The 24,945-nt window shown below is 43.4% G+C and overlaps 1 protein-coding gene across 1 annotated transcript in view; it reads right to left on the reverse strand.

Annotated features, from left to right (window-relative positions):
* Positions 1-24,945, reverse strand: part of GSDME (gasdermin E) — a 57,946-nt gene that overhangs the window by 28,997 nt on the left and 4,004 nt on the right. The window contains exons 2-3 of the mRNA XM_046670639.1: positions 19,857-20,086; positions 15,602-15,794 (exon numbers count right to left, since the gene is read on the reverse strand). Of these exons, the coding sequence (XP_046526595.1) occupies positions 15,602-15,794; positions 19,857-20,067 (404 nt within the window). The 5' untranslated portion in view covers positions 20,068-20,086. The remainder of the gene's footprint in view (positions 1-15,601; positions 15,795-19,856; positions 20,087-24,945) is intronic.

A 24,945-nucleotide genomic window follows, 5' to 3' on the forward strand; every position in this document is an offset into this window, starting at 1 on the left:
ACTAATGACAGAGGAATGGGTGAAGGTCGCCTCGAGCACTCTGAATTGACTCTGGTGCAGTGGAAATCACTGCGCTGCTATGTGCCTTAAACAGACCCACTAAGATGCTTGATGCTGTCTTAGCCAATGTTAAATTGTTTGAAACGAAAAAACTCAGCCTAGACTACCCAAGACTCCATTGCTGAAAACGCCCACCTCCCCCAAGATCCTCCATGTCACCCCACCCCAAACACCAGAAGGAAGAGGGAAAAAGTCAATAGCAGGAATGTAACTTCCTTCTGCCTCTGAAGGCAGGACAGTCCTGAGATGTTTGCCAGCCCAGCCAGGCACCTACGAGGCTTCGCTGCCCTCGGAATGCCCCTGTGGGTGACCCCACGACGGGGCAAGGAACAGAAGCTTGGCCAGGGACAGGGCCCATCTCCAAAGCTAAGATTCGAGTGACCGAGGAGGAGAGAGTGACACAGCTACAACTCACGCAGGCCGGCTGAGAAACGCTCTCCTGGGCTGCAAGCGCAGGCAGACAGCGTCCACCCAGAAGGCACTTCCCACCCAGGTGGCTGGGATTCTGTTTCCCGGACCAGTGCTACCACCGCTTGGAAACCGAATGCTGGACAAACTTACTCATTCTCAGTTAGGAGAGGAGACTGGGGGCAGGGAGGAAGCTAATGACCAGGGAAAATGGATCGTGCATTTGACTCTTTGCAAAGCCATCTCGGAGGGAATTCTTCCCCCATCTCCTCTCCTAGTCAACAACTCCAGGCCCCAAGCAGTGCCAGGAACCTAAACAGCTCATGGGAGCTGGACCCTGGCTCCGGCCTTCCTCAGAGCAGGAATCACTGTGCGATGGGACTCCCCCGGGCCCACCAAGTGGGGAAACAAGCCATATTTCCATGTAATTCATTTACATTTACAATCCCCTATGTTTTATTATATGTATTTAAAGAGGTCCATGGGTTCCTTTAGATTGCTAAAGGAGCTCAAGGAACAAAAAAGTTTAAAACCCAAGATTAGGGGTTTCATAAATGAGGAACAAGGAGGCCCAGAGAGGTTGAAGCTACTAACCCTTCACATAGCCCCACGCAGCCGTGGCAGAATATCCGCACCTCCCTGTCATCCCAGTCCCTACCTCCTGACGGCTGCAGCCGTGGGCCTTTACAAAATTCTTCCCTGGGTTGTCCCTATTAGCTCCATCTTTCCTGGGCCCTATTATGAACCACTGAACAACACAGACAGACTGCCTTCAGAAAGAGCTGGAAGAAAACCCTTACCAGTCAGTGGTTGCCTCCTGCGCGGGCAACTAGAGGGCTGGGAGGTCAGAGGTAGGAGACTTTCCACCTTTTCACTTTTGACATTTTGACATTTAAACCATGTGAACATATCAATTATTCAAAAATAAACTGTACTTAAAAAATACCTCTGGACCATAAGCTCCTGGAGGACAGAGTACCCCACTTCTTTTATTGCTGCCTAGACCTATGCTATCCACCTGGCTGGTGGATAACGGAATAATTTATCACATAAATCCTAAAGGATTAGACTTAGACTAAAACTCCCTCCACCCCACCCCCAGCACCACTGAATCATGAAGAAACAGAAAATCTGAACAGACCAATTGCTAGTAAGGAGATTGATTCAGAAATCGAAAGCCTCCTAACAAACAAAAGTCCAGGACCAGACAGTTTCACTGGTAAAGTCTGTCAAATATTCAAAAAATAATTAATACCAATCCTTCTCAAACTCTTTCCAAAAAACAGAAAAGAGGGAATGCTTCCAAACCCCTTTTACAAGGCCAGCATCATCCTGATACCAAAACCAGACAAGGATACCACAAGAAAAGAAAATCACAGGCCAATATCCCCGATGAACATAGATGCAAAAACCCTCAACAAAATATTAACAAACCAAATTCAACAGTGCTTTAAAAGAATCATACACCATCATCAAGTGAGAATTATTCCAGGATGCAAGGATGGTTCAACATCTGCAAATGAATCAATGTGATACACCACATTACAAAATCAAGGATAAAAATCACATGAGCATCTCAACAGATGCAGAAAAAACATTTGACAAAATTCAACAAGCATTTATGATAAAAACTCTCAACAAAGTGGGTTTGGAGGGAACACACCTCAATGTAATAAAAGCCACATATGACAAGCCCACAGCTAACATCATACTCAACGGTAAAAATCTGAAAGCTTTTCCTCTAAGATCAGGAACAAGACAAGGATGCCCACTCTCACCACTCTTATTCAATATAGATTTGAAGGTCCTAGCCAGAGCAATCAGGCAAGAAAAAGAAACAAAAGACATACAAATTGGAAAGGAAGAAGTAAAACTCACTATTTTCGGGTGACATGATATTATATATATAAAACCCTAAAGACTCCACGAAAAAACTGTTGGAACTCATAAACAGTGAAGTTGCAGGATAAAAAAAATCAATATACAAAAAGTTGGTAACATTTCTATAGACTGACAACGAATAATCAGAAGAGAAATTAAGAAAACAATCCCACTTATAATTGCATCAAAAAGAATAAAATACCTAGGAATAAATTTAACCAAGGAGGTGAAAGACCTGTACACTGAAAACTATAAGACATCAATGGAAGAAACTGAAGAAGACACAAATAAGCGGAAAGATAGTTCACACTCAAGGACTGGAAGAATCAACACTGTTAAAATGTCCATACTAACCAAAGCAAGCCACAGATTCCATGCAATCCCTATCAAAATTCCAATGGCACTTTCCCCAGAAATAGAACATACAATCCTAAAATGTCTATGAAGTGCAAAAGACCCCAAATAACCAAAGCAATACTGAAAAAGAAGAACAAAGCTGGAGGCATCAGGCTCCCTAATTTCAAACTATATTACAAAGCTATAGTAATCAAAACAGTATGGTATTGGCATAAAAACAGACACATAGAACAATGGAACAGAGTAGAGAGCCCAAAAATAAACCCTCACATATATGGTCAATTAATTTATGACAAAGGAGCCAAGAACTTACAATGGGAGAAAGGACAGTCTCTTCAATAAATGGTATTCGGAAAACTGGACAGCCACATGCAAAAGAATGAAACTGGACCACTAGCTTAAACCACAAAAAAAATTAACTCAAAATGGATTAAAGACTTGCACCAGTAAGAACTGAAATCATAAAACTCTTAGAAGAAAACATATGCAGTAAGTTCTTTGACATCAGTCTTGGCAATGATTTTTTGAATCTGACAGAGATAGTAAAAGCAAAAATAAACAAGCGGGACTAGATAACACTAAAAAGCTTCTGCACAGCAAAGGAAACCATCAACAAAAGGAAAAGGTAACCTACTGACTGTGAGAAAATATTTGCAAATCACAGGTTTCATAAGAGGTTAATATTCAAAATATATAAAGAACTCATATAACTCAATAGTAAAAAAACAAACAATCCAATTAAAAAATGGGCAGAAGATTTGAATAGACATTTTTCCAAAGACGACATACAAATGGGCAACAGGTACATGAAAAGGTATTCATCATCACTAATCATCACAGAAATGTAAATCAAAACCACAATGAGATCTCGCTCACACCTGTTAGAACAGCTAGTATCAAAAAGACAAGAAATAACAAGTGTTGGTGAGGATGTGGAAAAAAGGGAACCCTTGTGCACTGTTGGTGGGAATGTACACTGGTGCAGCCACTATGGAAAATAGTATGGCAGTTCCTCAAAAAATCAGAAATAGAACTACCATATGATCCAGCAATTCTTCTTCTGTGTATTTAACAGAATAAAATGAAAACACTAACTTAAAATGATACATGCACCCTCATGTTCATTGCAGCATTATTTACAATAGCCAAGACATGGAAACAACTTAAGTGTCCATTGATGGATGAATGGATAAAGAAAATGCGGTATATATACACAATGCAATATTATTCAACCAGAAAAAAAGAATGAAATCATGCCATTTGTGACAACATGGATGGACCTCGAGGGCATTACATTAAATGAAATAAGTCAGGGAAAGACAAGTACCATATGATCTCACTTATATGTGGAATGTAAAAAAAAACCAAAAAACTGAACTCATAATACAGAGAATAGATTGGCGATTGCCAGAGGCAGGGGGAAGGGGGCTGAGGTGTGGGCAAAATAGGTGAAGGGGATCAAAAGGTACAAACTTCTAGTTATCTTTAAGTCATGGGGAGGCACTGCACAGCATGGAGACTATAGTTAATAATACCATATTGTATATTTGGAAGTTGCTCAGAAAGTAAATCTTAAAAGTTCTCATCAGAAGAAAAAAAATATTTGTAACTATGTGTGGTAACCGATGTTAACTAGACTCAGTGCAGTGATCATTTCACGATGCCTACAAATATTGAATCATTATGTTGTACACCTGAAACTAATGTAATGTTATATGTCAATTATACCTCAATTAAAAAAAAGGAGAAGTCTCTCCCCGAGTCCAGCCAGGGGCCAATGCCCTAGACAGGAGAAATGGGGCAGAAGCTCTTCCAGGAGAAAATGAGCAGCCAGATGTTCCTCATCCTCTTTACAGGTATTTTTAAGGACAGCCCAAGGTGCCTCTCTCTTCCTGGGGAATGGCAACATGAAAGCAAGAACAGGAGGCCACCGAGACAGAGGCATAGTAGAATCAATTTTAAAGGGTTGGACCCAGAGGAACACATCTGGACGCAAGTGAAGGGGGGTACACACTAAATGGGGAAGTGAGCCCTTTCCTCACCCAGTGGGCTCGCTGAGCCCCCTCACCCCATTCTCCTGTGGGATCATCCTACTGTGAACCTGACAGCTCTGTGTAACACAGACACCTGGACTGAGCCTGGAGGTGGTCCCCAGCTTTATCTCCTACTCACTGGGTTACTACCTCCTGACTTTGAGCCTCAGTTTGCACATCTGTAAGACAAGAATTGGCTATGAGGCTTATATTTAGTGAGGTCTTGCATAAAGTGACCCAGACCGTATCCTTCTGTAAATGTTTCTTTTCTTCTACTATTGGCTGGGAAACCAAATCAAGATCCCTTTCTAGGGGCTGGCCCCGTGGCTGAGTGGTTAAGTTCGCAGGCTCTGCTGCAGGCGGCCCAGTGTTTCGTTGGTTCGAATCCTGGGCGCAGACATGGCACTGCTCATCAAACCACGCTGAGGCAGCGCCCCACATGCCACAACTAGAAGGACCCACAACGAAGAATATACAACTATGTACTGGGGGGCTTTCGGGAGAAAAAGAAAAAAAAAGTTAAAAAAATCTTTTAAAAAAAAAAAAGATCCCTTTCTAAGCTGGTCAAAGACCTGGCCACAATTTTCAGGGTGCTTCATGAAGTGAGCGCTCAGCCGGGGAGTGGACCCTCAAAGCAATTAAGAAAATGGCTGTACAGACACACGACAGGAGCTGGCTGGGAGAGGAGACCAGGCTGGAGCTGCTGGGAGGCAGTAGGCAGGGATGGCGGTTGAGAAGATGGCTCAGAGCCCAGCTCGGCTGCTGAGGACCAGGCTGTGGGCCAGGGCAGCAAGCAGGAAGACAGGCTCTTCTCCAAAAGCACATAAAAGCCCCCAGGCTCAGCCTAATAAAGCTGCCTCCTCTCCTAGGCTGAAGCTTTAATTTCCATCCTCTCTACTTCTAAGGCTTTAAAAGCCAAAATGCAACTTCACAGAGAAGAAACCCAGAGAAGACTTTTAAAACTCTAACAACATCCAAAAGAAAGAGGGAAGTAGCTTTCTTTTCCAAAGCATAAATGCAGTCCCAGCTAGGGAGGGCATGCTTTCTCATGCAGATCACCACCCAGAATTCATTCATTCAACCCCCAGATAACTGAGTCCTGTTACGTTCCAGGCACGGAGCTAGATGCTGGGGATTCCTCCGTGAACAAAACCAAGGCAGACACTGCTGCCACGATCCTCCTGTGTAACAGCCCTTGAGTAGGAGCCATCAGCTTTGACCCAGTCTGCTGTGGGGAAATTATAAATCTACAAGGGCCCCAGGAATTCCTAATTCTGGGGTGGAAAACCAGTTTCATCTTGAGTATCACCTGTGATAGATCTGTCAGCGATCACTGCCTAGCTATAGGGAAAAGGGTTCTAAGACTGAGTCTAGGCCGGGAGACAGTGAGGAGCAAGAAGGCTCTGACTGATTCGCAATGCCTTCAGGGGCCTGGGAGGCAGGTGGTCCCCATCACCTGACCTAATCCAACATCTGCGCTCTGAAACAGAGACCACGCCCCTCAGAGGTAACGGATTTGCCTGAATCACGTGGTATATTAGTGGCAGAGTCAAAATCAGCACACATCTTCTAACTCTTGGACCAGTGCTCCTTCTGCCACACTACTCTAGTCCAAGTCCACCCACCCTGAATGTGCCTGATCTCCTCTACTACACTCCTCGAAAAACTGAGAGCAAGAGGCAGAGGGTGCAAACACAGCCTGAAGAAACAGTGCAGGACTGCAAGTGCCAGTTCCAACGTCTCCCCAGGAACAGAGATCGAGATGCTCAGGAGAGTCCGAAGATGGCGCCCGGCCTGCTCTTGCAAGAGTATTAAGCAAGAATTACCAACCACAGAAACGCAGATATATACCAGTTCCAATGATTAAGGCCTTAGTAATTTAAGTATTTCTCCCAAAGGGTTTTGATTATTGGCTAACACTATAGTGAAAGGAGAAGTGTGTGTTCACAGGCCAGCTGTACAGTGGGAAAATTAGAAAGGCTGTTTAGATTAGAGGCATGCATGCTGCTTGTAAACTTGGCTTTGCTCTTCTGACATTTCATTAAACAGCAAAGTCTGCTTCTCTTTTGATAGCCAACCTCTTCCAGTCTACAGACATGGCAAAACCCCCAGCCAAGGCCGTGACGAGAGTTCCATTTCGGTAACCACCTCCTAAAATCCTGAAATGTACATGCCATTGCTGCTTTCCTCCTGTTCACTCCTCCAGGGGGACATGCCTCTCCCCTTTTTCCCATGGGCATGCATGGGAGAGGGAAGGGAGGGAAGTGGCCCTTCAGTGGTGCCTGTTGTGTTTGTACAGGCACTGCACTGAGCACCGTCGGCCTGGAAGGCTCTGACTGACAGCTCCGGCCTGTGGTGACCACTAGCTGCCTACCCCAATTCTGCTCAGGTGTGGATGCCTGGTCCTAGAAGATGGAGGGGGTGGGCCCAGCCCCACAGATGAATGTCTCAGCCAATTTGGGTAACTCCAGTGTTCTCAGCAGGGATTGCAGTAGGATGGGCCATCTGTGGCAGTTCTGGCCATTGAGACCTGAGGAAAAGTCTATTGGGGGTTCTCAGGAAGATTCTTCTCTCTTAAAAAGAGGAACAAGGAAGAGTGCCTCTGGACCTTGTTGTCTGCAATGCGGCCATTTGGGGACCAAGAAGAGAAATAGGCAGCTGGGAGAAACAATGCATGGAGGCTGCCACAAGGGGGCTCCACAGAGCCACTGAATTAACCATCCACCAGAAACCACTGGTTCAGGGTGACGACGCATCCCTCCCTCAGGATGTTTCCTTATGTGAGGTATTAACAGATGTTCTTTGCAACTAAAGACACCTGTTTCATGAAGTTATTGTCACCCTTATTTTACAGAGGGACAAGAAGTAGCGAGAGCTCATAAGCCAGTGACCCAAAGGCACACGGCTAATAATGGCCAGAATGAGAACACAGCTGAGCATGTCCAACCCTGAGCCCTGTGTCTGTCTTCCCTCTCCCTCCTGGACCTCCTCAGGACACTGCATACAGAAGGTACTTAATACATGCTTGTTAACGAACGAGCAGCCTTTCTGCTCAATCCTCCTGTGAAAGCTTCCCAGAGACTAGCTGTGGATTCTCTCGGAAACCGAAGCAGCCACCCACAGGCTGGCTCCTCACCACCAACCAAGAGTCTCCATTTCAACTATCAGAGAAACTTCCCACACACTGGAGATGCACAACCCAGAGCCAGAGCCAGGGAAATCTAGAAACCTGAACTACTGAGCCCTGGGGCCTCCACTTCACTATAGCGAGAAAAGCCACAATCTCTCTCACATGGCTGTGACTTCCAGATTGTAAAAGGCCTGAAAAAAATCAAAATTGGAGTACAATGCTAACCACACATTGTTACCAAAGTGACCGGCCACCCCACACTGTGACTGCCCCACCTCTGTTCATGCTATAGTCTATATAATACCTTATCTCACTCACATACAACTAGGGAGAGAAGGAGGAGAAAAATGACTGAGCAATTACAGACGTTCGACCTTTCAGATGGAGTCATTAATTAACTGCCAGAAGTTGATGAGATGCAGCAGATCTGAAAGATGATAGACCAACTGAAGCTGATGCAGAGAGGGGAATTCACAGTCACCCTTGGGACATTTTTCTCTTTCCAAGCTCTGTGCATCAGCAGCTGGACTGGAAAAATCATGTGTTTTGTGGCCCTGGCTTAAATCCTGAGTCCAGGCAAACTAATCAGATTCTTCATTTCAGGCTCCTCAGATGCAAAATGAAGATGAACCAATTATTCTTCCAACCAAACAGTGCTTAGTATGCTGCGAGCACTGTGCAAGGCCAAAGGTGAACAAAAGGGGACATTCCAGGAGGGACACAGACATGGAATCAGAAAGTTACAACATGCATTAACACACAACATGCCTGCTGTCCTAATATGGGAGTCGTGGGGTGATGTGGCTGCCGAGGGAAGTGGGGGCTCACGTGAGGAATTGGCCAGGTGAAGCGGAGGGAGGGAGTCTGTGTGGACAGGAGTGAAGGAGCCTTCAGACAAGGTTTGGAGGTGAGAAAGAGCCTGGGGCGTTAATCCCCAGAACTGAAAAAAATTCAGGGCACTGGCCTGGAGAGTATGAGGGGAGGAGGGTATGAGGGGACAATGGTGAGAAATGAGGCTCAAGAGCCAAAGCTGGGCCTCGTCAACCAGAGGGAGGTGTGGACATCATCCTACAACAGTGAAGAGCAGAGAAGGGCATAAGCCAGATAGTGACGTGATCTGATTGTCTGCCGTGTAGAGAACCAACTCGAAAGGGTGAGACTGGGTGCAGGAAGACGAGCTGGGAGACTCCTCAGACATCCAGGTAAGAGATGGTGGAGCCTGCACCAGGGACAAGGCTGTGAGGCTGGGGCAATGGGAACAGGTAAGACAGATATTTAAGAGGTAGAATAAACTAGAGAGAGACGAGGAATAGGAGAGATGGCGAGGAAGGAGCCACATCAATTCTCAGATTTCTGGCTGAGACAACGGGACTTAGGCCTTACCAACCAGCACCTCAGAGGGAGTCACAGAGAGGTGGGTTTAGAGAGAAGACGAGGAGTTCAGCGACGGGGACAGTCCAGGTGTCAGACACTGTGAAAAGCCCAGGTGAAATAAACGTCTGCTCACCTGAATTCTAACAGGAGTTAGAATTCCATTCTAACTCATTCCAGGCAACCCAATTTGTATACCACATCTCATCAATTTTAATACGTACTTTTTTCACATCTTAACATCTCTGAAATCAGGATGTTTTAAAATTGATGGGTGATGTGGTTTAACTGGCAGTGTTCTTTCTTAGTGGTACATCTTACAATGGATGAAATCTTGGATTTGATGAAATACGATACTGTCTATCAATCTTAGAAGAAACCAGTACTTGAATGCCTCTCCTTAGGGGTTACAGCCTACCTAGTTCCAAAAAGAGTGAAGTAGCCTTTCAAAGGAGAGCTCATAGGACAGGATGATTTCTCTAAAAAGACAAAAACCACTCCCGGGATCAAATATTGGAAAAAAATCCCTGGAATGCCCTTCGTTCCCACATGAGGGGTTATCAGTTGGCCATGTTACACTGTAGATAAAAGCAACAGAAGGTCAGAGAAGGTCAAACAAGCTTCCAGAAGCTCCCAATCCTACAAGCTAAAACCAAAACCAGGAGACAGAATAGTTTGGGGAAAAACGGCAATAAATCAACTGACTTTCAGACAGGACAGAGATGGGTGTGTGCTGAGGGTCTCAAGAAAGACATCTTTTAAAAAGAGTGGACTTAGTGGAGGCTTGAGAGCTTCACTGCTGTTCTTCCCACAAAGAATCTGACGACAGATGAGGCCCGTTAACAGCTTACTGATATGTTCAAGGGCTTCATACATCTTTATTCAAGAATTAAATCAGCGTCTCCTGTGACAAACAAAACATTCTGAGAGATCGGTCTGCATGCTTTCTAGACTTTTCTGTGGCCCAGCCACGTGTCTGAGTCCACACTTATTTTGGGAGAAGCCAGGCTGCTGCTCCATGCGGGAACCAGAGCCTCTCCAACTTTCCCCGAAGTTAGTCCTTCCCCCAGCAAGGTCCAGCGAGGCTCCCCACGGAGACGATGCACCGCCTGCCTCCTGCCCTGGGGAGGGGGGGTGGCCAAGCCGGGGCTCCAGGACCTGAGCCTCAGAATGCTACATCAGAAACTCCTAGGACCTTCATTTCTCTTCTGAAACTCTGCATCTCCCTACCAGTCACCAAATGCTGAGTCATACCTTTCCTTCCAATAGCTCTGACCTTCCCCAGCCTTTGTAGCCAGGATCTATTTGTGGCTAGTAATAACAGCAATAATTATGGAAGTGGTCACACTAATAGCTACAATTAATAGCTTGCCATGTGTCATGCTTCGTTTATATTCTCTCAATTAATTCTCACAGAAACTCCTTGGGAACACTAATCCCACTTTATTAATGAAGTCTCAGGCAGTGAAGGCAGAAAGAGATGGCTCCTATGTCTTGGTTTAAAGAAAAAGATCTTTTTCAAGCCAGGAGTCAGGAGAGGTGGTATATTAGTATTTGTTATATTATTCTTTATACTTCTATGTTTCCACAACTAATTTTTTCCATTTTGAAAAATGAGGCTGAAATTTACCACTCTGCAACCAGCCTAAAAATACTCTCACCCTCCCGCACCAAGAGCAGAGCATGAAGAGGTGCTGCTGGCCGCTGCCACCCCACACTGCGGGATGCCTTCACCTCGTCTGTTTTGACTACCTAAAGGCAGCCCCTGAAGGAGACACAAAGAAAAGAGAATAAACAAAAGGACCAGATTCAGGACACGCTTGTTCTCCAAGTACATGTGGCCAGAGGTCTTTAAATTGTTGGGCACAAACTCCATATGTTAAAAGTAATGATGCCAGCACTGCGTCAAGCACAAAGACAAATGGAATGATTTTCAAACCCTCTCCTGGCCACAGGGAAACTTATTAAGTAGAAAAGAAGACCAGCTAACTTTGCTGCATGGCATTTTTAAGAAAGACATGGGGGCCAGCCCCGTGGCCCAGTGGTTAGGTTTGCATGCTCCACTGCGGTGGCCCAGGGTTTCACTAATTTGGATCCCTGGCACGGACATCACACCCACCGCTCATCAGGCCACGCTGAGGCGGCATCCCACATGCCACAACTAGAAGGACCCACAACTAAAATATACAGCTATGTACTGGGGGGATTTGGGGAGAAAAGCAATTAAAAAAAAAAAAGACAGACATGGGCCCTCAAAATCCCTCCCCTCAAACAACTCCTAAATAAAGTAGGAGTTGCTGGCACACTGAAAGAGTACTCACGAGAGCTACTGCAGTAACTTTAGAGAGGTCAAATGGGGGCCATAACAAAGAGTAGCATTTGAAAGTTTTTCTTGTGCATAAAACTTGTGGAATTTGGAAGTATTTAGATATACTAAGACTTTAGGTGTAATTTTAAAATATTTTAAATAATTATGAAGGTTTATCATTGCCATACCATTGCCTGCATGATCTATTAGTTTCATATAATTTATAAGTTGGAACTCTTAATGAAGAACCAAACTTCTAATTATCATGTATTCATAGAAAAACGTAATGTTTTACCAAAATCTGCTTTACAATATGACAGAGAATGAGTGGGATCTGCCTGTATGGTAACAACCACCTCAACTCCTAAATAGCCAGGAAAGCACAAAATGGTGCCATCTCTGGAAATCATCTGAAACCAAGGCCCTGAATTCAAGCAAAGGGGCCCATGTGTGCATTCCGAGTCCACTCACTTCTGACAGTTAGTCAGGAGAAAACCCTCGAAAATCATCTAGTCCAACTATTTCAGCTAAGCTAAGGAAACTGAGGCCAGGGGCAGAAGTGACATACCAAGTCTACAGAAGCTATTGACCGGGAATAAACTTCCCCACCCCTGGGCGATTAGAAGCAAACATGAGTGGCAGAGATTGGGTGGGGTGTGGCGGTTATACTCATGGCAGTGACAAACGGCAGCAGACGATGGAAGACAAGGCAGAAAAACTAAAGAGTTTATTACAAAATGATAATGGATCTTAAGAATAAAACACGAATCTGAGTCATTACAAAAAGGTCTCAATAAACGTGTTATTCTCCATTAAAAAAAAGAAGAAGAAGAGAAGTACGTGATATATCTTAACACGGTTTCCATCAAGAATGTTTCAAGAAAAACATAGAGCTCTCATTCACAGGGGTCAGCTCCAGGGGTCTGGAAGGTCTACTCCTGTGGCATGCCTTCATGCCCAAGAATGCTAGATAAATGTTATCTACACATGCACTTGTCATGAGATGTGCACACATCTCATGGACAATAAAGGTAATACTCTGAAGGCTAAAATAACCTGTATACAGATGGCAACTTATCTAAATGACCTGAAATAAAAATGACTGACTGCAAATAAGCCCTCAAAAAAGTACAGGACTTAAGCATTACTAATTACCACTCCCAAAGCCACATGTGTATCCGACAGTATCTTATCACTCTAATGATGCTGTGGGAGTCCAAAGACAGGCAGACGAGGTAGGTAAGAATTTATCACTCCGGAGTGAGGCAACAAGAATGCTAGCTTTACATGAGCTCCATCCCATGGCTGAGTCTTCCCTCCCCTCCCCTGCAGCTCACCTTTACCTCTTAGCAACAGAACAAGAAAGAGATGGCTCTGGGACAAGATACCTCTTCCATTTCTAGACTTTAAATTTGTTCTTTGTCATGTTCCTGATACCCCTCTTGCCCCAAGCCTGGCCGTCCCTTCCCCATCACCTCTACAATGAACAGGATTTCTGAATACCCTCCCAAGGTGATCTCATCCCCAAGTGTGGGCGCCTCCAAGCGGACAGACTTAGCTGTTCACTTGCGCTTGCTCAGGAGCGCGCCTAGCCCACTGTGCACTCCCCAGTACCCTCGCTGGGGACCCACAGTCACGCTCTGCCTTTACATTCTGTTCTATAATTTTAACTACTTGTATCTCAGCCAGCTTCTTTGCTTCACAGTCGCTTCAAGAATGATTTAGAGGAAAGAACGGGAGCTTTGGCACCAGAAAATACACTGTTGAATCGCAGCTCCGGCACCCAGATTGAGCTCTTGGACTGAGAACGAGTCACTTCTCCTCGCTGAGCCTTAGATGCTCAAATGTGAAAGGAGATGGCCGTGCAGAGGAAATGAGCTGATGTCTATAAAGTGCCTGACACACAGTAGGTACTCAGCAGACACTGGCTTCCTTCCTCTCCCTCTCTCCCTGTCTCCCCACTTATAACTGCAGCCTAAGCTTCTCTCTCTTCAGACTATCTTCTCCCGTCTCTACTCGCTGACTTTTCCCCATATGCTTCCTGTTGGCACTAGCTTCTACACCTGAATCACGAAGAGTGTTTGAAAAACCTACATTGAGAAATGTGATTATAGAGCATTGCCAAATTGTGGTTCTTGAAATAGAAATAACAAGACTGCGAAATAGGGCTGTGTGAAGACTGAGGGAACAGAGGCCCTTGGACACTCCCAGCCCTCCCATCCCTCTTCCCCCTTATTTGTCAGACTTAGCAAATAAAAATGCAGGACGGCCAGTTAAATTTTATTTTCAGATAAACAACAAATATTTTTTGAATACGTCCCAAGCATTGCAGTAGAGAAGGAAAATGCCTCTCTAGCAAAGAAGAAAAGCACTAGAGAGAGGGAAATTAAGACCATGACTCTCAGAGAAAGAGATGGCTATCCCTTCCACCTGCTGCCACCAGAGAGAGCTTAAAGTTCTCTGACCAAAAGGGAATTCCTGCCAGAGTCCTGACTCAGTGGAGTCCTGGAGTCCAAGAGGCCAAGAAAGTGCCAGGAAGCAAGAGTCAAATAACAGCCACGGTCTTTCAAGTCCATTAAGCATCAGAGCTGAGTGGAGAGGTGAATGGGTTTTGCAGACTGCAGTTGCCCACGCATCCTCAATCTTTATACAAAATCTGTCCACCAATGCTTGATATGTGAGTTTTATATTTTTCACTCATTCATTTTTTTAACAATTTTGTTTGATAAGCAACTGTATTTTGCATTTTATATAATCCTAAGAACGTTGGAAAAGAGGAGATAAGCTACCCATACTTAAACACAAGTGAGTTTTCTCTCAATTGATTTGGATTTGCATTTTGTTTTAAAAGAAAAAGGGTGATATAATTACACATGAAAATGCACGTTACTATACAAACTGAAATATCATCTCTTGTTAGGATTATTGCAATAACCTCTCAATTGCCCCTGCTTTCACCAACCCAATCTCTTCTCAACCCAGCAGCCAGAAGGATCCTTCTAAAAACATAAGTCAGATCATGCTCTTCCCTGCTCAGAGTCTTCTGGTGGCTTCCCACTTCTCTCCAAGTAAGAGTAAAAGTCTTTCCCATGGCCTACAAGGTCCAACAAGACCTGCCACTCACTCCTTTTGGCCCCTCTGATGCAACCTCCTCTTGCCTAGCTTACTCAGCTCCAGCCACACTAACCTCTGCCTCCAACACTCTTGCCCAGCATACCCCTATCCTCACTCCCTCGCCAACTTCAAGTCTTTGCTCCCATGCCAACTTCTCCAGGATGCCTTCTCTGGCCACTTTTTCAAATTATCGTCTCCATTCTTGGCATGCCCTATCCCCCTTCTCTGCTACATTTTTCTCCATTCCATCGATCCCCATAAACTTATCACACATGTTACTTAAGTGTACATTTTGTGTCTCTCCACACTAGAATATAGGCCAGAAATGTTGACATTTTGTTCACTGTAGCATCCCCAGCATGTAGAACAGTACATGGTACACAGTAGGCACTCAACAAAATTATTTATTGAATGATGAATAGACATAAGGTAAAAATAATGAGGAATTATACTCAGGCAAAAATGTCTTTACTGAAAGCTAAACAATGAATAAATGTGGGGTTTTCTTCAAGACTTCCAAGTTGGAAACCAGCTTTTCGCCTGAAGCCCCTCACTTGCTCTCTTCTCCTAATCAGAAAATGATTAAGAGTCAGCAGGGCTTATGATTTTCCTACTTCTGATATTGGTATTCATAAATCTAGGAGAGAGCATTCTCACTGTTGGCATTTTATAAATCATAAGGTTGGGGAAAAGTACATATTTGCCTGAAGTAACATCCTTTTCAAGTGCTTCCCAAGTCTCCACCCGCAGGCTAAGAACAGTCAAGAAATTCCAGACTAAAGGATAACCTCCTCGTAAAATTTCACCACAACAGGCATTCAATAATGTTTGTTGACTGGCCAAGTTCCCAGCTGTCACCATTTTAACAAAGCTCCAACCAAACGACCTTTAAATGTGAGATGTGTCAAAATCCAAAATGCCAAACAGAATTCTCATTACCTCTCCACGGAATCTCTGATGAGCTGCTGCAAGTCCACCTCCTGCTTCCTCAGGGTTCCAAACGAAGACTGGCTCTCCCTGAGGCCTTTGCCTCCAAAGTTCAGCTTGACCTTCCCCAGTGCCGTCTCAATGGTCCCACTCACATGGTTTTCAAACTTGCCCTCGTATTTCACAAAGTCTGACTCCACGACCACTGGAGGGAACGAGACATGCAAAGGAATCTGATGATGACACGGCTATATCTGTGCCTTAGGTCACCTAGCTTCCTCAGCCTGTGGAGACCCATGGGAAACATGAGGTTTGCACTTAGACTGGAAAGCTGGCAGCCATGCTGTGCGTGTGCGCAAAGGAGAATGGCGCCAGCGTACTGGGTGCTGACTGAGAACATGGCGTGAACGGGTGGTCACAGGCTCTACTGGGTGCTTTTTTGTTTTTTCGTCTTTCAATTCCAATCTATACATATAGACAAGTGCACAAAAAGTATCTGTAGAGTTTATCAAATAATTTTAAAGCAAACATCTATTTAACTACTATCCAGGTGAAGAAACAGAATATTTTAAATGTCCACTTTTCCAGGATGAAGATAGTAAAGGGAACAGGCAAGGATGACACCTAAGCAGAGAGAAAATAGCAGCTCCTGCTCAGGATGCTCATTGGAGTGACCTGCCTTGGTATCTGGCAGGTTGGCCATCTGGACCTGTCCTTAGGCATCTTCCCTTCCCACCCACCAGTCTTAGAGAACATTCCCCCGGCAATCATTACCACCTCCAGCAAAGAATTCCCTTCCCATACTTATCTGTTTCTACCTGACCTCTACCCAGTTATTCAACTCCTTATCATGCAATTCCTTAGCTCTATCTTCCTGATAGTCAGTGGGCAGGCCCTTCCTCCCTCCCTCAAGCTCGATCCTGGAACACACAAGCTGCAGACTCTCTATTCCTCTTTCCTGCCTTCCCAGACACTATGGAAGATGCCACCACCTACCTGGTGTCCCAGCTTCAATCGAGTCCCCTGGGAATTACCATGTTCCTCATCTGGTCATATCCAGGTGATTGCTATCAGATTGTCTTCCAGATCTGCCCTTTGTAGCTGACACTAAAGATAAATATCTGACGATCTCATACCTGAACTGCCAAATTTCTCATGTCTCCAGATTCTTACTGTTCTCATTTTTTTTTAAAGATTTTTTATTTTTCCTTTTTCTACTCAAAGCCCCCAGGTACACAGTTGTATATTTTTAGTTGTGGGTCCTCCTAGTTGTAGCATGTGGGACGCCGCCTCAGCATGGCTTGATGAGCAGTGCCATGTCTGCACCCAGGATGTGAACCAGCAAAACCCTGGGCTGCCAAAGCAAAGCACATGAACTTAACCACTTGGCCACGGGTTCTCATTTTTAATCCAACCAAATACCACCATAAAAATAGTCTCAGTCATCATCATACCATCTACCTTTAGTCTCTTAGGAACTTCACACTTGGCCTTTTCCATTTCCCTCACCCAAGGCCCTCCTGGGTTCCTGGTTGTACTTCCTAAAGGATTCAACACCCTGTCAAGTCTGAAAGACTTCTTTCCATCCATTCACTGCTCCTAACACCTGTATTTCTTTCACTCCAGTCTAGAAAACCCATTCTTCAAAAAGGGTTAGCAAACCCACAACATGACTAACAATAATGTACAACTGAAATCTCACAAGGTTGTAAACTATCATAATCTTAATAAAAAAAAAAAGGGGGTTAGCAAGAACTAATCACCAATCGTTATTTTTGCAATTTACAAAGTAGGGAATCATTTCTACCACCACCACCAAAAATAAGAAGGCTGTGAAAATGCCCCCAATTCAAAGCCTTTTCCTGTCACATCTCGTGGAATACAAGCACTGTGGGAAACGCTTTGGGAAACGGCATAGAGCAGGTGTTAAGAGCTCAAGATTTTATCACTACCCTAATATTCCTAGCAGGGAGAACTTACCTAACATTCATCTTCCTGAACCTCAGGCTTGTCATATGTAATTTGGAGATAATTAATAATACCTACCTTATGAGTTCTGTTACAAGCTGATGTATGTACAGTGTGTAATACAGAGCCTGGCACACAGCAAGTGCTCCATCTACCCACTGGGTTTAGGCCAGAGCAACGGCATTTTCTGATAAACAGGACAGTCCTAGGTTGTACAAAGTGCTACAGACAGAAATTCTATCTTCAGGTCACAGTTCTCTTCTTGATGAGGCTCATTACCACTCCTGGAAACTCTGTCCCCAAGACTGGATGGACCCCATAGCAGGGGGAGACAATCAAGACTGTTTGTATATTACAAAAAGCCACTCTAGACACACCTCCAAAAAAGATGTCATTTGTGTACACTTTTGCATCATGAACTGCTGCTGGTGGAAGGGAGAAAGTGAGGAAACCAGCAGGCTGTCACTGGGACTGCCAACCACCAAGTCACCCTCCAACCTTCACAGCCCTGGGCAACACAGACGCTCCCGCGTTGTTGCAAATGGCAAAAAAATTAACAAAAGTGAAGCATCCTGAGTCTGCTCAGCAGACAAAGTAGAGGACACGTCTTATCACAGCCCTCACACCAGCGGGACACAGAACCAGGGGTGAGCCCTGGCCTCAGATGAGGAGCATATTTGGGACTTCTCCATCTGCAGTGACTACAACTGGCCTCACCCACCTAACACACATCTTCATGATCTTTCAGGACACCACACAAGAGGCACTTCAACAGCACAGAGCAGTGAAATTCCAGCTACTCAGGGTTCCATGGTCTATTCTGTGAATTTTTTTCTCTTGCCCCTGCTCATATTTAATTGTTTCACAACTCCATAGAAGTTCTACCAGAAATCCAGGGGGAAAAAATGAAATAAAATTGATATCAACTCATTTGCACATTGCTTAACAGCTCTGACAATGAGTCCAGCTGAAGAAAGCACAGGTTTGAATGCTGATCTGGAAGAAAGTTTAGAGATTACTTGGCAACTCAAGTTATCTCCTCTCTCTCTTTTCCTCTTTAATAAAGATGTAGTCACTAAATTAGAGAACTTTAGAGCTGAAAGAGGACTCAGACATCATTTAGTCCAATAATTAAGAGCTGACGATGCTTTCATATATCACCATGTTCCAAAAAGTAGTGTAGTAATGAGTACCAAAAGTCTTCAAAAAGTTCCCAACCTCTGGTCCAGTGTTACTATCTTTAAGAATCTATGCTGAAGCAATTGCTTGAAGGAAAAACAAAAACAACAATAAAAATTCAGACAAAAATGTTCATTGTAGCCTTAATTATTATGCACTACATTGAAATGGTTAAGCAAATTAAGGTGCATACATGCAAAGGAATATTATGTGTTTGTTGAAAACAGTATTAAAAAATATTTAAACCTACGAAGAAAAACTTAGATAAGGTTAAATAAAAAAATAAAAAAGGAATATATAAAAATTATATATAGTTTTTTCCAATTTTGTTTTTAAAAAACCTGATGCAGAGAAAAAAAAGACCATAATCCCAGTATTAACGGGAACACTTGATGGTGGAATTTTTGTTGATTTATTTTCTTCATGCCTTTCTATATTTTATAAATATTCTTCTGTAAGAATGAGTCTAACTCCATTTTTGATGTTTGACTGCTGACAGGTTTCAAGCCCACCACTTCCTCTTCCCTGTGAGACATCTGAGTAAGCTGGTAAGAAAGCTCAAGTGCTCCCTCCATTGGTACCAGCAGGAAGTTCAAACCTCGCAGGCCCCAACCCACATTGCAGAATGATGCTCACCCCACCTCCTAAACACAGTGAAAACTAAACCCATCTCCTTACCCCTCCTTCTCTCTAGCTAATTTTTGGACCAGGGTGGGAACCTACCCTGCTCTCCCCAGAAAGCTTCACTATGTGAGTAAATACAACTTTTCACACCCCCCTGATGGATACATGGCCTCACCAACCTCAACACCAAACCAAATTTTGCGTACCAGATCCATCCCACTTACGCTGACTGGACACAACATCTACGATGGGCATGTCTTACTTTTAGACCAAAAACTGCAATATTAATTTTTAAAGATTAAGCTTTAACTTTTCACGTTAGGCCTGCAGAATCTCGTTCATTTTGAGAAAGGACATGTTTTTAAGACAGTAGACAAATAAACAGGAGAATTCATTATAAGATAGCTCCTTATAATCACTCAAGACAACACATGTCTAGAAGAAGAATCACCTTGTGTCCTGGGACTAAGAGTAGAAGATACCCAAGGAAACATACCTGGACTCAGACACTGGGCTTCTGTGAGTACGTCTCCAAGGGTGACAGATAAAAACTGGTACTTGGGTCTCTGCCAGCACCAGAATCTCTTTTTTTTGGTCACCAGACTTAGAAGTTGAGACTTATCAGAGTCATTCAAGTTTGATACTGCAATGAGGTCACCTTCAGCATCGACTTCTCTAAGAAAACTTCTTGTTGCTTTGGCAAACATTTTGAGAGCTCTAGATTACCTGAAAAAAAAAACAAAGTTACCCCCAAATTAAAGAAGAAATCATTATTTCATGGCTTTTTTTCTAAAATTATTCTTATTTCTCCCTAGCATCAATCAGTATGTGTGAAGGAATACCTCTCCCTAGAAAAGCCTCTAGTTTGAGTTCAGTTGATATCAAGGAAATCAAATTTATATACTGAAAGAGACTATAACTGAGGATAGTCTAGGTTATGCTTCAGAAACAGATAACCTCCAAATCTCAGTGGCTTGTAACAATAAATGTTATTTCTTCATCACGCCACATGCCCAACAGAGGTCAGGAGAGCTTCGCTCATCATAGTCATTCAGGGATCCAGACTGAAGGGGCAGCCACCATCTGGAACATTGTCAGCCATCATCCAACAGGAAAGAGAGTTCTGGAAAGTGTCACACTAGCAATTAAATGCTCTGGCCCCACAACAAAAGACCCTGAATTGCTAAGGCAATCCTGAGAAAAAAGAACAAAGCTGCAGGCATCACAATTCCTGACTTCAAAACATACTACAAAGCTACAGTAATCAAAACAGCATGGTACTGGTACAAAAACAGGTGCACAGATCACTGGAACAGAATTGAAAGCCCAGAAATAAAACCACACATCTATGGACAGCTTATCTTTGACAAAGGAGCTGAGGGCATACAATGGAGGAAAGAAAGTCTCTTCAACAAATGGTGCTGGGAAAACTGGAAAGCCACATGTAAAAGAATGAAAATTGACCATTCTTTTTCACTATTCAGCAAAATAAACTCAAAATGGATCAAAGACCTAAAGATTAGACCTGAAACAATAAGTCTTCTAGAAGAGAATATAGGCAGTACACTCTTTGACATCAGTATCAAAAGGATCTTTTCGGACACCATATCTCCTCAGATGAGGGAAACAATAGAAGAATAAAGAAATGGGACTTCATCAGACTAAAGAGCTTCTTCAAGGCAAAGGAAAACAGGATTGAAACAAAAAAACAACCCACTAGTTGGGAAAAAATATTTACAAGTTATTTATCTGACAAAGGGTTAATCTCCATAATATATAAAGAACTCACACAGCTCAACAATAAAAAATCAAACAACCCAATCAAAAAATGGGCAGGGTACATGAACAGACATTTCTCCAAAGGAGATATACGGATGGCCAATAGACACATGAAAAGATGCTCATCATCACTAATCATCAGGGAAATGCAAATCAAAACTACACTAAGAAATCACCTTACACCTGTTAGAATGGCAAAACTAACCAAAACAAAAAGTGACAAATGTTGGAGAGGTTGTGGAGAAAAATGAACCCTCACACACTGTTGGTGGGAATGCAAACTGGTGCAGCCACTATGGAAAACAGTATGGAGAGTTCTCAAAAAATTAAAAATAGAAATACCATATGACCCAGCCATCCCACTACTGGGTATCTATCCAAAGAACCTGAAATCAGCAATTCCAAAAGTCCCATGCACCCCTATGTTCATCGCAGCATTATTTATAATAGCCAAGACGTGGAAGCAACCTAAGTGCCCATCAACTGATTATTGGATCAAGAAGATATGGTATATATATACAATGGAATACTACTCACCCATAAAAAAGAATAAAATTGTCCCATTCACAACAACATGGATGGACCTTGAGGGTATTATGTTAAGTGAAATAAGCCAGATAGAGAAAAACGAACTCTGTGTGACTCCACTCATAGGTGGAAGTTAAACCTATAGACAAAGAGAACTGATTGGTGGTTACCAGGGGAAAGGGGGGGATGGGGCAGAGGGCACAGAGGATGAAGTGGTGCACCTACAGCATGAGTGACAATAATGTACAACTGAAATTTCACAAGGTTGTAAACTATCATAATCTTAATAAAAAGTTAAAAAAAAAAATGCTCTGGCTCCAAACTAACAAACATCATGTCCACTCACAGTTCGTCAGAACTAGTCACAGGGCCTCAGCCAATCAGAATGGTCAGGAAATACTATCCCACCAGGTATCTGGATACACACGCTGACTGCCACAACCTGTATCTTACTTACGACCACTTCTCTGAAGGGTCAAATACGATTTTTCTCTACACTGTGTGATTTCCCCTATTCATAAATGAGAAGTAACTGGCTGTTACTTTTTAACCCAGAAATGAAGGCACAGTCATTCTTCAGCCAGAGGGAAAAAGAAGAAAGAGACACATCGGAAGATATAAAAGTACTGTATTCAGTGGAAGAAGCATTGACTCCTGAATAAAAGGTGTTAGAACAACTGGCCGATGGTGTGGGAACAATACAGTCAGATCCCTATCTCATGCCAAACACAACAGCAAATCCTCAATGGGCTAGAGGAGTTTTTGAGGAAAAAGGAAACCATAAAAGTACTGGAAAAAAATAGGCAAATATTTGTACAATTGTAGGATGAGAAAGGCCTTTTTTTTTTAAAGATGGGCACCTGAACTAACAACTTGTCAATCTTTTTTTTTTTTCCTTTTTCTCCCCAAATCCCCCCAGTACATAGTTGTATATGTTAGTTGTGGGTCCTTCTAGTTGTGGCATGTGGGACGCCACCTCAGCGTGGCCTGATGAGCGGGGCCATGTCCGCGCCAGGGATCCGAACTGGCGAAACCCTGGGCCACCTAAGCGGAGCGCATGAATTTAACCACTCGGCCACAGGGCCGGCCCGAGAAAGGCCTTTACAAAGGCAAATGGCAAATTGAGAAAATACTTGTAATATTTATAACAAAGAACTAGAATACTTAATATATAAAAAATCTTTAACAAATCAAGTTTTTAAAATACTGTAGTAGAAACATGAGTAAAGGTTATAAACAATTCAGAATACATAAACTGCACATAGCCAAATAGATATATATGCATGAATATATATATATGCATACACACACACATAAAATCATTATTACTCCTAAAAAAGCACAAATAGAAATAAGATTTTTTTCAACTATCCACAGTCAAAGGTTAAAATGTCTAATGGGTAAGAACTGTGTTTTATTTGTATTTGTACCCTGGTGTCTGGCAGTCACTTGGATAACAAAATCATAGAATTTGAGAGCTGAGAGTAACCCTGTATGTTAACTAGTTCAATCCACTTTCTTTAACATGAATCTCCTCTAGGCATCAGAAAACATTTGTCTTACCTATCACTAGTTCTTCTCTAAACTACCTTTTCTTAGATTCTTGTGTAGCTACCTAACCCTGTCCTTGTAGATTAACAATAGAATGAACATTCAAGGGAGTGATTCCAAAACATTCAAAAAGTTCCTTTCGGATAAACAGTGAACTGCAAAGAAGGAAAACTGATTACGCTCAACCTCTCATCTCTAACTAATCTCTCACCACACTACACATAAGGATCTTGCATGCAATGGAGCACTCATTTATCCATTTATCAAAACATTTATTGCATCATTCATTAATTATTCTTAAGTGCCCAATATACCCAGGTACCATGTTTAAGCACTTAGGATACAGAGACAAAAAGTAGTCTCTCTCCTTAAGGAGCTACTGATTTGGTGGCCAGATGGAGAAATAAACAGCTAAGTTTTAATGTAGATATTGACACAGTTTGCTACAAGGAATGAACCAAGTAAAAGGCACCTAAATCAACTGGAGAGAAGCACAGGGTCCCAGAAGTCGTCCTGAAGTACACGGCATCCAAGCTGCATTTTGTGGGCTCAGTAGAAGCAAGCAGGCAAAGGAGCAGCAATCACAAAAGCCCAGCATTTGCAGGAGGTAGTGGAGGGGTAGGGAAGATTGTGCAAGGCAAGATCTGTGACGAGCAGGCTCGTGATGTCCAGGGGACATCACTCTGTGTTGAGATGCCATCACCACTTCCTTGACAGACCTGTGGAATTGCTTTTCAAGGTCTGGGATTGGTTCCTGCACTGCAGTGCAGGGTTCTAGGGTGAGGAAGGGCAAGTGACAAGGATGAGGAGGCCTCAGTCCAGGTCCTGAAGGTCCGTGCCTCCCCTGCTTGGGGGCCAGTGCAGCAGGAGCCATTGGAGGGGTTGTGTAGGGAGCAATGTGATCAAAGCAGTCACTTAGAAAGATCTTCTGAAAGCAAAACAGGAAACCAGCTGGAAGTGGACAAGATTAGAGGCGGACAACAAAGGATGATGCTGACCTGTGTTGGTAGCATAAGGATAGAAAAGAGGCTGGTTTGATGGTTTCCTCAGAACTCCGGTTGTTGGAGGTGAGGGTGGTGATGAAACAAGACACTCCCTAGGATGGCCTCCAGGTATCTCAGGTTAGCTATTGAGATGGAGACGCCAGTCACCAAGAGGGAATTCGGGAATTTGGGAGGATGGAGGAAGCACACTGGTGGGGAATGTAAGACAGTGACTGCTGAGAGTGTGTCTAGGATAAAGTGCAAGATTTATTTTGCCTAACACAGGAAAACAACTTTTAACAAAATAAAGTCTCCTCAATGACCTGTAGGAATTCACCCTGCTTGTCCAAGAAAAGAGCAGCAGCAGAATCTGCCTCGGTTTACCATTGGGGTCAGGATCTCCGTTTTTTATGGTTTCTGTTCTTTTCTGCGACAACCTGAAAGGGGCATCACTAACTTGCCTTCAGATTAAACAGGTTTCTAAAGAAGCCAAATCAGCCTGGCCATTAAAAAACAAAACAAAACATAACAAAACATAACAAAACCCATCTGCTGTGGGCGGCACAGCCTTAGCAATGACATCAATCCTCCCCAGAGGGATTAAAGAATGAAGAAAGGAAACATCTAAGTTAATTTTTCATGTTTTTTTTTCAATCTAACATCAAACACAGCCAATTTGCCTCCTTGACAAGGTAGGTTGCTTTAGGAAGAGTTAATGGAGGGTGGCTTCGCGTTGTAGGTCTT

The sequence above is a fragment of the Equus quagga genome, chromosome 8 (genome assembly GCF_021613505.1).
Source record: "Equus quagga isolate Etosha38 chromosome 8, UCLA_HA_Equagga_1.0, whole genome shotgun sequence".
NCBI lineage: Eukaryota > Metazoa > Chordata > Mammalia > Perissodactyla > Equidae > Equus > Equus quagga.